At 38.4% G+C, this 14,662-nt stretch overlaps 1 protein-coding gene across 14 annotated transcripts in view; it reads right to left on the reverse strand.

The window, feature by feature from the left end:
- LARP1B (La ribonucleoprotein domain family, member 1B) overlaps window positions 1–14,662 on the reverse strand; it is a 91,175-nt gene that overhangs the window by 58,829 nt on the left and 17,684 nt on the right. For 13 of the 14 annotated variants that reach the window (XR_001364321.1, XM_014548985.1, XM_014548984.1 and 10 more), the window contains 3 exons: window positions 7,645–7,788; window positions 7,006–7,171; window positions 2,818–2,962 (listed from right to left, as the gene is read on the reverse strand). Coding sequence is in view for 13 of the 14 variants with exons in the window: in XM_014548985.1 (XP_014404471.1) it covers window positions 2,818–2,962; window positions 7,006–7,171; window positions 7,645–7,788 (455 nt within the window). In the remaining variant the exon portion in view is untranslated. The remainder of the gene's footprint in view (window positions 1–2,817; window positions 2,963–7,005; window positions 7,172–7,644; window positions 7,789–14,662) is intronic. The other variant, XM_014548986.1, reaches the window with a different exon arrangement.

Raw genomic sequence — 14,662 nt, forward strand, 5'->3', positions numbered from 1 at the left:
GCTGAGCAGAGCTCCCCCATGTGGGAGTGCACTGACCACCAGAGTGCAGCTCCTGCATTGAGCGTCTGCCCCTGGTGGTCAGTGTGTGTCATAGTGACCAGTCATTCCCAGTCTTTCTGCTGTTAGGGTCAGTTTGCATATTACCCTTTTACAATATAGGATAGAGGCCTGGTGCACACGTGGGGGCTGGCTGGTTTGCCCTGAAGGGTGTCCCGGATCAGGGTGGGGGTCCCGCTTGGGTGCCTGGCCAGCCTAGGTGAGGGGCTGAGGGCCGTTTTCAGGCTGGCCGGCAACTGAAGCTCCCAGCCTCTCCTTTTTTTCTTTTTTTATTCTGGGATTTATTTACCTTCTATAATTGAAACTTTGTTGCCGTCACTGGAGCTGAGAGCCAGCTCCTGCTTGCTCCAGCTCTGAAGCCATGGCCTGCTGAAAGCAGGTATCTGGGGTTTGTTTAACTTCTATAATTGAAACTTTGTTGCTTTCGGAGCTCAGAGCCGGGCGCAGCAGGCGAGGAACCTTGGCTTCCTCCATCACTGGAGCAAGCAAGCCTCCTGCTCGCTTCAGCTGCATGGCTGCCGGCCGCCATCCTGGTTGGGTTAATTTGCATATCGTGCTGATTAGCCAATGGGAGGCGTAGCTAAGGTACAGTCAATTACCATGTTTGTCTATTATTAGATAGGATTTGGACAGGGCTTATGCAATTTTCAAAACTCAAACTGAAAACCCAAGATCTCTGCATTTTACAGTATATTTATACCTGAATAAAAAAGAACCTAGCCCTAGCTGGTTTGGCTCAGTAGATGAAGGGTCCTGAGTTTGATTCCAGTCAAGGGCACATGCCTGGGTTGCAGGCTCGAGCCCCAGTAGGGCATGTGCAGGAGGCAGCCAATCAATGATTCTCTCTCTCATCATTGATGTTTCTATCTCTCTCTCCCTCTTCCTTCCTCTCTGAAAGAAAAAAAAGCAAAAATCCTACTCAAAATTTATGAGTTTAAGTTTTTCAAAATAATATTTTGGAAAAGACTGCCAATAGTGTTAGCTAGAACATGCAACAAGTCAAACTCTCAACACTGGTAGTTTTAAATGGTTCAACACATTATGCATGTGCAAAGATCCAGACATAAGAGAGCAGAACATATGTAATGGGAAAATGTTCACCAGTATCTTCAAAAGCTAAGCATTTATTTCCTGTTACCCATCAGTTTCACAGGAAAATAAGTACAGGTGTCATCCAAAAAAATATGTGCACTGATATTCAGAACAGCATATCACTCAAACTGAAAAGAACTCAAATGTCTATCAACAAAAGCATGAAAATATTTGAGTTACACAAAAATAGAAACACAACTGCTACACACTAACAATGGATAAACCTAACAGAAATAATGATGAGAAAATATCAGATATATATAAAATAATACATACAACTGATTATGTGAAGTTTAAAAGACAGGTAAGGGAGAGCTCTGAAAAGCAATTTCCTTTGAGTAGAGCAGTGGTATTGACTAGGATGGGGTACAAGGGAGTTCCTAGAATGCTGAAAATGTTCCATTTCTTAAACTAGGTGGAAGTTACACAGGTCTATACACAGAGAAAGTAATTTGTAATCTTATGATTTCTAATACACCGTATAAATTATGCCTGTTGAAAAGGGAAAAAATTAAAGAAAAAAACCTGGGGAGATTAATGCTTTTACAAACATGCTGTATTTGAAAAAGGGCAATATAACAGTGTACATAGTCTAGTATGAACTATCTTAGGAGGAATACACAAAAAAGAAGTAATACGACTGTCACCAAGGAAGTTAGTTTAACTAGTTTACTACTGGTGAAAGGTGAGGAGAAGGAAAGTTTGTGCTTTGAATCTTGAATCATACGGAATTTATTCCCTATTGGGGGAAAAATTAACTCAGTAAGAAAATAAAGAGAACAGAAAGTGGAACGAGAACAGAATCAAGCAATCACAATCATCAATATTTACCCACTAGAAAGGAAAACATGTCCACACAAAAATTTAATGAATGGAAATACACACTAAAACTGGAAGACTATGCCCTGACCGGTTTGGCTCAGTGGATAGAGCATCGGCCTGCGGACTGAAGGGTCCCAGGTTCGATTCCGGCCAAGGGCATGTACCTTGGTTGCGGGCACATACCCAGTAGGAGGTGTGCAGGAGGCAGCTGATCGATGTTTCTCTCTCATCGATGTTTCTAACTCTCTATCCCTCTCTCTTCCTCTCTGTAAAAAATCAATAAAATATATTTTAAAAAAATAAAACTGGAAGACTAGGGCCAAAAAAAGCCAATAATGTTCAAGCTTGAAGGATCAGTTTAAATACAGGAGGAAACATCACTAGTAATTCTTTTTTTTTTTTTTAAATATATTTTATTGATTTCTTTACAGAGAGGAAGGGAGAGGGATAGAGAGTTAGAAACATCGATGAGAGAGAAACATCGATCAGCTGTCTCCTGCACACTCCCCACTGGGGATGTGCCGGCAACCAAGGTACATGCCCTTGACCGGAATCGAACCTGGGACCCTTGAGTCCACAGGCCGACGCTCTATCCGCTGAGCCAAACCGGTTAGGGCTCACTAGTAATTCTTTAAGTGGTTTCCAAGGTTAGAAATTTATTTGAGCTTGATAAAATGGTAAAAAAAGCCATGAGATTCATCCAAAGCCTTAGACAACTACAGATTGTTTTGGGGTTTTTTTTCCCTCATAAAAATTGTAATAGAATCTATTTTTTAGAGCAGTTTTAGGTTTGCAACATAAACAAAAATGCAAGCTGTTTTATCTGTTTTGCGAATGTATAATTACCTCTAAAATGAGATTAAGGTTTGTAGTGAGAGCCTGAACACGGTGGAAACCAGCAATCAGGGAAATAGGCAAAAAACCTTGCTCATCCATCTTTCTCCTAAGAAAGAAGTCCCGTTCCAAATTTTCTATACTGAAGTAATATTCACTAAAAAGAGAAACAATAAAATAAATATCAATTTCATCCATTTGTTCAATAGCAAATAAAAATATCTATTGCTTATAGTATCAGCTTCTAAAAACCTATTGTAACTTACTAATAGCATTATACAGATTTAATACAACACAGAGCAAATATAAGAAATGATAGTACTTATATGTGGAATCTAAAGAACAACATAAATTAACAAACAAAACAGAAACAGACTCATAGATACAGAGAATAGGCTGGTGGTTGCCAGAGGAGAAGGCAGTTTGGGGAGTTGGCAAAAGAGGTGAAAGGATTGAGTTGTTAGTACAGATTGATAGTTATAAAACTGGAAGTGATGGGGATATAAAAGTACAGCATAGGAAATATAGTGGATAATATTGTAATAACTAGAGACCCAGTCCATGAAATTCGTGCACTTGGGGGGGTTCCCTCAGCCCACCCTGTGCCCTCTTGCGTCCGGGAGCCCTCGGGGGATGTGCATGTCATAACGACTGGTCGACCAGTCAACTATCTTCCCCCTGGTGGTCAGTGCACGTCATAGCGTGTGGTTGAGTGGCCTTAGCATATTACGCTTTGATTGGTTGAACGGACTAACGGACACTTAACATATTAGGCTTTTATTATATAAGATTGAAAATGGTGCCAGTTGGGTATGGGCCATATCAGGGGTAGGTAAAGAATATGACTGTTTAACCACTATAATGTACACCTGAAACTAATATTGCATGTAATTGAAAAAAACAAAACACCAAAATCCTACCAAGTTAATAATGAGTAGAAAAAATTTTAGAATACTAGTTATCTTCCAAAAAACTGACAGTAAATCTAAAACTAATAGTAAAATAAAACTAATTTTTACACTTAGATCACCTTTAAGTAAGTATAAAGAATTAACCACAATTTACTTTAAAAGTTCAATAACTGATTTTTAAAATGAGTCACTTAGGTGAAAATTTTCATTACAAAGCTATTTTTATTTGCTTTGTTTAAACACCAAATAACAAAAGCTAAACACATGTCAACAGACTACCTTCCAACTTTTCCCCATCACTGAGAAGAATGGTATATGGGAAGTATTCTTTGTCAAGTTTACAGAGCACATTACAGTTTGTTCTGTTTTCTAAACTGACAGGTTACTGACATTGTTTCAATACTTCTGAACCCTAGTAATCAAGTACACTGTTTAGTGAAAAACTTAGTAAATACATGGGCTCAGGCACACACACAATTATATATTTAAATAATGCAAGATCTCCCCCTTTCTTTGATGGGGAGATAAATACTATAAATAACATTAAGATTTAACAGCAAATAACTAAACAAAGAATTCTTATGACATCAGGAGGTACGTGGGGGGGGTAGGGGGACAAAAAAAACTTAAACACCTAATCTTTCCTAGGAAACTATAGAGGGAAATATGAGTGAACAAACAGTATAATCAATAACTACAAGTTCCATACAAATATGAAGAATATATTTAACATGGCACTTGAGAAACACATGTTTAAATTATAGCTTCCGTATAGAAAAATAAGAATTCTAAAGAGACAGATCAAGATAATAAATGGGGGGAAATGTAGAATTCAAAAGAAATACATGACATCAATAATGATATGGTCAGCAGCTTAATTTGATACTGTTCCCAAATTAGAGAGAAAGTTTGCAAAGTTGGGTGCTCATACATTTGGGTGTAAGGTTGGGTGACTAAGATACACTTGAAGTATTTAAGTCAAATTCTACCTGTGAAGAAAAAAAATCACCTATAAATGAAAACTGACTTTGACCTACTTTTCACTGGAGGAAAAAATATCTTATTTTAGAAATGTAAATATCCAAGTTGTTTCTTTATACTCTTATATTTATCCAATTATCACAGTGCAAAGCTCCCTTGCATCAGGGAAATACTACTGACATTTCAGCAACATTAGTAAATACTTTATTCTTCAACAGTGAAAAATAATCTAAGTCTTAAAAAAATTTAACATTCTGATTTTTGTTATACTTCAAAGGCCCTTTCACAGTGCCTGGCATGTGATGAGCACAAATATATGTTCTTAAATTCTAAATCATTTAAGGCATTTTATTTACTCAGAAGTTAAAATTGTTCTTTAGTGAAAACGTCTCTGAATCATTAAGATGCCTTTTAATCTAGTACTTTGTGAAATTCATAAATCACCCTAGTATCTATAACATATATTTCTTTGAAACTTCGTATAAACATACTCGTATCTATATCTTAATGCCAAGGACTGTCCCAGCTAGAAATAACAAAAATCTTGAATTTTCAATATTTTGACATAAAAAAAGTATACATCTTCAGTTAAAATGATTTTTAAAACTCCATAATCGGCTCAGCCTCTTACTTCAAAATTCATTCAGCATAATTTTCCACAAGTAAAAGTTTTTCAGTAACTTCTTAAAGAGAAAAATATAAACCCTAATCAATGAGCCTACTATGTATGAAAAACCTCAAAGACACAAAGTCCACTGCCAGGTCTCAAGGGATCTGGGAAAAAGAGTTACAAAAATATAGGAATAGTAGTTTGAAGTTGGCAGCCACATGCCAAACACTTTCTGTCCATAAAAAGTGTTTGCATTAACTGTAAATAAAGAAGCAAGACCAAAATAAACAAGCTGCTTCGTATTGTAAGCCAATCAAATCAACATCTAGATGATGTTGCTGATGAAGAAATTATTTTCTAGCCGTGACTGGTTTGGCTCAGTGGATAGAGCGTTGGCCTACGGACTGAAAGGTCCTAGGTTCGATTCCAGTCAAGGGCATGTACCTTGGTTGCAGGCACATCCCCAGTGGGAGGTGTGCAGGAGGCAGCTGATCGATGTTTCTCTCTCATCGATGTTTCTAACTCTCTATTCCTCTCCCTTCCTCTCTGTAAAAAATCAATAAAATATATTTTTTTAAAAAAGAAATTATTTTCTAGTGACAGAGTAGGGTCCATTTTCTTTCTTAAATATAAATAGATGTTTTTAACATGCTTGTGCCCTTTCAAAAATAGCTTTTTGCATTATTCACCTTGTAAGGTTACAAAAGTTAAAATTTCAGCAAATTGGTGAAGCAAATCACTTGGAAACATCTTTTTTTCCACCACTATATTAACACTATGTAAATATGCAAACATCCTATACTACACTAATATGAAGAGCTATTTTTTTCTTAAAGATAACAGAACAAACTAATGTTCTCTTAACCAATTTCAGTATTCAGAAAGCAACTATTATGAGAACTAGATAGAGTAAGAAATATCAACTAAAAATAAGGTAGTCCTCATTTAATGTGTCAAAGAATGAAAACTTAAAAGTTAAAACAGAAACTTAAAACTCTGAAGTCAATTGCTAAGAAACTTTCAAGACAATCTTTTTGTAAAGTATATGGTTGTCTAACCATGGTGCTGTATACCTGAAATAACAAAGTAACAATGAATGTAAAATGTAATTGAAAAATAAAATTTAAAAGATAAAATCACTATTCCTTCCATCCATATTCATTTGCAAAATTTGTAAATAATCCAAACTTCTTGCTCTTTTAGAATATATAGTTTTCTATTATATTTAATTGCTCATAATTATGCCATGACATTATGAGTAATATCCTTTAAGCAAATACCTAAACAGTAGACAAAGCAATATCATAAATAACATGAACCAAATATAAATTTTTAAAAATACTTATTTTACCAACATATCCTAAAAAAGAAAAGACAATACAGCCCTGACTGATATATAGCTCAGTAGGTTGGGTATCATCCCATGTACCAAAAGGTTGCCAGTTTAATTGCCAGTCAGGACACATGCCCGGTTGCCTGTTCGATCCCTAGTACAGGGTGTAAAAGAGGCAGCCAATGGATGTTTTTCACATCGATGTTTTTCTCTCCCTCTCCCCCCAACCCACCCCCTGCTTTTCCTAAAATCAATAAAAACATTTTTAAAAAATCACAATACAATACAAAATGCTATCAATGATGTTAACTTTTGATATTGCAACAAACTTTATCATTACATCTACTTACAGCTTATCAACTTACATTTGGCGCTTAATATACTCTTTGAGCAATGCTTCTTCCACAGGATATACCTGTATGCCTGTACCATCATCGTAGTAATACATCATACTGGTATTAAGTTCTGTTTGAAATGGTTGATCAGTCCTTTCACCATGTTCTCGATAAGCATATGAATAATCAAAGTTCACTTGATGAGAAGAAAAAAAAAGAAAGGTGATCACAAACTTTTTTAAAAAACAGAAAAGGTTACTATAAAGAAAAATTCAAAGTACAGTACTTCAAGGGATAAAAAATAAAATCATTTATATTATCAGACAAGTAAATTTGTTACATATGAGATAGGGGGAAAACTAAGGCTGAAGGCTTACACACATTTTTCAGTTTATCTAATAAAATAAAAAAAAGACCTAGCTGGTATGGCTCAGTGGATAGAGTGTCGGCCTGCAGAATGAAAGGTCCCAGGTTCGATTCCAGTCAAGGGCATATGCCTGGGTTTTGGGCTCAATCCCCAGTAAGGGGCGTGCAGGAGGCAGCCGATCAACGATTCTCTCTCATCATTGATGTTTCTATCTCTCTCCCTCTCCCTTCCTCTCTGAAATCAATAAAAATATATTAAAAAAACAAACAAACCACACACACACACAAAAAATCATGCCATACATCGAGAATTTCCTCTGCCTCGGCCTCTTCCCCGTCCTCGACCTCTTCCTCGGCCTCTTGAGGAACCTCGGATATTACCACCTTCACTTCTCACACTGGAAACTTCATCTTGATCATCTCTCTTTTCTCTATCACGTCTCCAACCTTTTTGAAATAAAAATAGTTTTATATATTCCAATTTGCAGCTATGAATAACATGATTATCTTTATGAAAACCTGGTAACCACTTCTCTTCACTTTGTATCTAGTTATTTAGTAACCAAGCAAACAATCTTCAGATAGATACAAACTTAAGAGATCCCATAGAAATTTGTCAAAATGTCTCTGGCAGCCCTAACTGGTTTGGCTCAGTAATAGAGCGTCGGCCTGTGGACTGAAGGGTCCCGGGTTCGATTCCAGTCAAGGGCATGTACCTTAATTGCAGCCCATCCCCAATAGGGGGTGTGCAGGAGGCAGCTGGTCGATGTTTCTCTCTCATCAATGTTTATAACTCCCTATCATTCTCCCTTCCTCTCTGTAAAAAATCAATAAAATATATGTATTTTTAAAAATGTCTCTGGCATAAAGGGAGCCCACAAAAGTACTGACATATAAAAATGAAATTCTAGTAAGTAAAAATAACATACTAAAAAAATACTTATTTTCACAAAATGTTTAAGGAAAGGGTGTTTCTATTTAAGTAAAAGATGTTTCTTTTATTCATTTTTTAAAATTTAAATCCTTTATTGTTTAAAGTATTACATAGGTCTTCTTTCTCCCCCATTGACCTCTCCCCGGCCACTCCCACCCCCCAAAAGGCGTTTATTTTAAAGAAAAAAGAAATAAAACCACAAAACATACTGGGAGTAGATATCTGCAATACAGTACACAAATTATAATCAGAATATACAGAAGTCATACAAAGCTCTTATACACAAACGTGCACACACTGGAACTCATAGGAAAATAGCTAGAAGACAGGTAAGGCAAACTAAGAAATGCAAATAAATATAGAAAATGGTTCTCAGCCTCATTGGCTGTGAGAGATGCAAATGAAGACAATGAAAGAGCATTTCATCTGCTCCACTCAGACAAACATTTCAAGGTCCTGCCAATATCAATTGTGAACCAAGATAGTGAAGACAGAATATCTGTATACTACTAGTGAGAGAAAAAATAGACACATCCTCTTTAAAATATTGGAATAATTACACACACACACACACTAGAGGCCTGGTGCATGAAAATTCATGCACTGGGGATGGGGGGATCCCTCAGCCCGGCCTGCCCCCTCTCACAGTCCAGGAGCCCTTGGGTGATGTCCTACTGATGGCTTAGGGAGCAGGCCTACGCCACAGTCTGACCTCCCTCTGCGGGAGGCAACCAGGCTTGCCCCACCCCCTGCCCACTGGTGGGTGGGGGGCGATCTGGGGCCAGGCCAGCTGGGGGAGAGGCTGTGGGAGGTTGAGGCACAGCAGGTCGCACCCCATCCAGCCTCTGTGGAAGCATGGCACCAGGACTGGCCCAACGTCACTGCCTCTCCCATGCTGCCTCTGCGAAAAGGGGCCGCAAGTGCTGGAACTGCCTGTGCTGCCGCCTCTCCTGTACCGCCAGCCCTCAGCCCTCGCAGCTGCTGCGGCTTTTGTCTGGAAGGACGTCCAGTCTATCTGGTCTAATTAGCATATTACATATATATATATATATATATATATATATACGCAATAGATCAGGGTTTTCAACCTTGACAATATACACATTTTGAGCCAGATAACTCTATAATGTGCAGGGCTGTCCTGCAGTACGGTATGATGTTTACCATCATCCATGGCCTCCACCTACATGCCAGTAGCACACACTCATCTCCTAACACTCCCCCACCTACAGCTATGAAAACCACTATTATCTTCAGACAATATCAAATGTCCCCTTGGGAGGAAAAAAAAAAATCACTCCCATTGAGAATCACTGACCTAAGCTCTGCAAATTCTTCCCAATAATAGTATTCTCCAAATATTTCTGCCTAAACCACAGTAAGCCTTTTTTTCATCCTCACCTAAGGACATCATTTGAAAGAGAGAGGATATATATAGAGAAAGGGGGGAGGGGATAGAGAAAAAGAAACATCCGTTGGTTACCTCCCATGTGTGCCCTGACTGGGGAATGAACCTGCAATTTATAAACCATAACTGGGAATCAAACCGGCAACCTTTTTGGCGTATGGAATGATGCTCCAAGCAACTGAGCAACCTGGCCAGAGCCAAAGTAAGCCTATTTTATGTTATACTGTAGTACACAAGCAAAACATTTTTGTAATTTAAACACAATTGTCATAATAAATTTACTATGTGAAGTCTCCCAGTCTATCAATACACCAATTTTATAATGCATCTTATGGGTTGCAGTCTAAAGAAATTACCCTAGAGAACCTCCTATATGCATTTACTGGAAAACATGCATAAAAATGTTCATGACAGCATTTCAATATCAAAAAATTGCTAACAATTCAAAATGTCCACTAAAAAAAGATTTTTTAAAAAAAATATACTTTATTGATTTTTTACAGAGAGAAAGGGATAGGGATAGAGTTAGAAACATCGATCAGCTGCCTCCTGCACACTCCCCACTGGGAATGTGCCCGCAACCAATGTACATGCCCTTGACTGGAATCGAACCTGGGACCCTTGAGTCCACAAGCCGATGCTCTATCCACTGAGCCAAACCGGTTAGGGCAGCGGTTCTCAACGTGTGAGTTGCGACCCCTTTGGCAGTCGAATGACCCTTTCACAGGGGTCACCTAAGACCATCCTGCATATCAGATATTTACATTACGATTCATAACAGTAGTAACATTACAGTTATGAAGTAGCAACGAAAATAATTTTATGGTTGGGTCACAACATGAGGAACTGTATTTAAAGGGCCAGACGGTTGAGAACCACTGGGTTAGGGTTTTGTTTTTAAAATCAAAAAACAGATTTTATCAAATAGTGAAATACCCTTTAGCAGATGGGGAAAAAAAAAAGAATGAATCACAGCAATACAACAAATATGTATAAATGTAAGAAAATTAAGTAAAGCCCTGGCCTGTGTGGCTCAGTTGGTTGCAGTGTAGTCCCAATTCCTGGTACCCCAGGGCATGTGTGGGAGGTAGCCAATCGATGTTTCATTGTCATAGTCAATGTTTCCATCTCTCTCTCTGAAGTTAAAAAAATTAGTGTCAAAGACTATGAACCTTAAAAATTACACTAAGTAAAAAAGATTAGTGCCAAATAATATGTAAGTGGAGTCATACTGGATGTCAATTTCAAAAAACATTAAAATAATAAAGCTTGAGGGATTTTTTTTCTCAGAAGGGAGGCAAGTAGATGAAAACTGCAGAGGGCACACAAAGAAGGTAATACTAACATGCATTTTTAATGTTAGTCTTCATAACCTTATACATATAGGTGGGCAAAAGTAGGTATACTTGTTAGTAAGAAGAAATATATAAGAATAAACTGTTTTTGCATATTCATGACTGTAAACCTACTTTTGCACAATCCTATATTTTCTTATATACCCAAAATTTAATTTAAAAATTTAATTATGAACATACTTTTATAACAAAACATTGATATATTTGAGAAACTGATAAAAGGAAAATTTTTCTGTAGATAGCTCTTATAAATTTAAAGTCATATTTTGTGGAAAATTTAGTAAATATAACTAATGACTACTAGATTTTTAAATTGCTGTTAACTAGATTTTAGATATAAGGGAAGGGAATTAATTTTGACTTCCTTAAAAAAAAAAAAGAAAGAAAGAAAGAAAGTAAGTTGGTGCCTGGCTGGCATTGCTCAGTGGGTGAGCTTCGACCTATGAACCAGGAGGTCACGGTTCCATTCTGGTCAAGGCATATGCCAGGGGCTGAGGGCTTGTTTCCCAGTGTTGGGCATGTGGGAGGCAGCCAATCAATGATTCTCTCTCATCATTAATCTCTCTCTCTCTCCCTTCCTCTCTGAAATAATAAAAATGTATTAGAAAACAAATATAAAACAAACAAAAACAGGAAAAACCCTCCTGCTCTTATCACCAGTAATATGTAGAAAAGATAATAGAGCATGTTAAAGAATATCATGACCAAAGCAATCAGCAAAATAAAAAGTAAGGGAAATTCCCTAAGACTTATGGCTTAACAAATAGCAATGGGAAAAAAACAAAACACTTCAGGTGAGAATGTAAAATGGTACAACCAATTTAGAAAACAATCTGGAAATTTCTCATAAAGTTAACACATTGTATGCGGGAAACGTATTTATACGTTTTACGTTGACTGTAAGTAGTAGAGCCACCTGTTAGCGCGCGATAAAAACTACCCACAAACAATGTGTTAAATATGTACTTACCATACCACCTAACAAGCCCCTCCTACGTGTTTACCTAGAAATTGACACATATGCCCACACAAAGAGTTGTACACAGATGTTCATATTACTTTTTTTTTTGTTAATCCTTACCCAAGGATATTTTTCCACTGGTTTTTTAGAGAGTGGAATGGAGGGGGGAGAGACAGAAAGAAAGATCGATGTGAGAGAGACATAACAATTGGTTGCCTCCCAAACCCACCACGACCAGGGCCAGGGATTGAGCCTGCAAGCGAGGTGTATGCTGTTGACCAGAATCAATGCCAGGAGCCTTTAGCCCAATGGCTAACGCTGTATCCACTAAGCCAAACTGGCCAGGGTGTAGTATTACTTATAATATGCAAAAACTGGAAATAAGTCAAATATCCACAAATATTTGAATTGATAAAGGGGTATATCCAGTCAACACAAAACTATTCTGCAATAAAGATGTAGAACTACTGACGTCTGAAACATTACTGATGAATCTGTAAAGCATCATGTTGAGCAAAAGGACACACAAGAGTACATAATATCCTATCTAATAAAAGACAAAAAGGGTAATTAACCGTACCTCCACTACGCTCCGCATTGGCTAATCAGGGCAATATGCAAATTAACTGCCAACAAAGATGGTGGTTAACCGCCAACAAAGATGGCGGTTAATTTGCATACGTAGGCACAATGATGGGAGGCAAAAGGGGAAGGATGGAAGAAGCCGCCTGCTGCTGACGGTGATCGGAAACCCACGTGGCAGGCAAGAGCCGGGTGGCAGGGCAAAGGCGGAGAACCCGGGCCGCCTTTGCCCTGCGCGAACTATGCAGCCGGGAGAGGGGCGTGGGGCTGCTGGGAGCAGGGCGGAAACTTCCCAGGGTTTGCATCAAGAAGCCGTGAGCGGGGCCGGAACTTCTGCCGCGTTCGGCCCAGCAGCTTCTTGCTCGTTCACTTACTCGCTCATTCATTCACTCATTCACTCACTCATTATTCACTCACTCACTCAGCAAACCCTCGCAGGTCCCTGGCACCAGGCCAGGCACTGAAATTGAAGCAGTATACGACAGAGCTATGTCCTCATGATGTTAGTAATTCAGTAGGGCGAAGCAGGCACATGAAGGAGGCAGTTGTACACACAGATGCACTGTACTAGGTTCGGTGAAGGCTGTAACTAACGCCGACTTTGTTCTCTTGATAAAATGGGGCCTCGGGAGCCAGGCCGCCCCAAGCCTGTAGGCCTGTGCCTAGGCCAGGAGTGGCCGGGGACCTGGAACATGACAGAGGGTGCAGGTCGGGCTGAGGGGTCTGGCCCCACCCCTAACCCCCACCCACGAGTGCACAAATTTTTGTGCACCGAGCTACTAGTACATTATATAATTCAATATATATGAAATTCTAGAAAGGGCAAATCTACCCTCACAGCAAGTAAGTACATTAGTGGTTGTGATAGTTAACAGCAATTTTACTGCATTTTAATACATATGATTTATAGGCTCAGTAAAGTTGATTTTTAAAAAAAGGATCCAGAAACCACCCAGAAAAGGCTCCCAATAGTCAAATGTGAGACAATTTGAGTATCAAATTAAATAATCATGGCCATGGATCATAACTCACTGAAAAATTTTTTTAAAGAGTCCATAAGTCCATTCTGATAATAATGGGAAGTTGTTTATGGTGGAATGTCAACTAATAAATATAAAAGGAATAATGCAGCAAGAAAAAAAACCAATATTTGCAAATGTTGTGGTAATAACTGAATCAGGTAAAACTCATCAATGAAAACTAAACTGCATGTGAAAAGTCTTAGATTTCCACATCTCAAAGTCTTGCCCCACAAATAACACTAATTACAAAGGAGAAAAGAATATCTATAAATTAAAAAAGCCTGCCGAGCCGGCATGGCTCAGTGGTTGAGCATCAACCTAAGAACCAGGAGGTCACTGTTCAATTCCCGGACAGGGCATATGCCCGGGTTGCGGGCCCCAGCTCTGGTAGGGGGCATGCAGGAGGCAGCCAACCAATGATTCTCTCTCATCATTGATATTTCTATCTCTCTCTCCCTCTCTTTTCCTTTCTGAAATCAATAAAAATATATTAAAGCCTTGAGTACATCAACTTGAGTGCTCAAAGAATCACCAGTAAGATGATAAACTAAGATCATGTGCAGCTCCTTGTGATGCTTGGAGAAGAAAACCATTAACTTTTGCAGTATTCCTGCCAAAAATTCATAAGCCAATCTGATCATAAAGTAACACCAGAAAATCCAAAGTGAGGTATATCTGTCCTGCAATCTTCAGAAAAAAAAAATCAATGTTATGAGAGACAAAAGAAAAAGAACTATGCCAAACTAATAGACATTAAAGATAAAAGACAGTTAAAAGCAATGTGTGATCTAGATTAGATCCTAGAAAAGAGAGGAGGAAAACTACCTGTGGACAGTCACACTGTTATTACTGTTTTTACAACATATATTCTGAGGGTATTTAGGGTTAAAGAGAAACAATGCCTGGCCGTGACTAGTTTGGCTCAGCGGTTAGAGTGGTGGCCCTCAAACTGAAGGGTCTCGGGTTCAATTCCCAGACAAGGGCACTTACCTAGGCTGCAGTTTTGTCCCATGTCCTGATATGCAGGAGGCAACCAATCGGTGTGTCTCTCTCACATCA

The sequence above is a fragment of the Myotis brandtii genome, unplaced genomic scaffold, assembly GCF_000412655.1.
Source record: "Myotis brandtii unplaced genomic scaffold, ASM41265v1 scaffold53, whole genome shotgun sequence".
Taxonomy (NCBI): domain Eukaryota; kingdom Metazoa; phylum Chordata; class Mammalia; order Chiroptera; family Vespertilionidae; genus Myotis; species Myotis brandtii.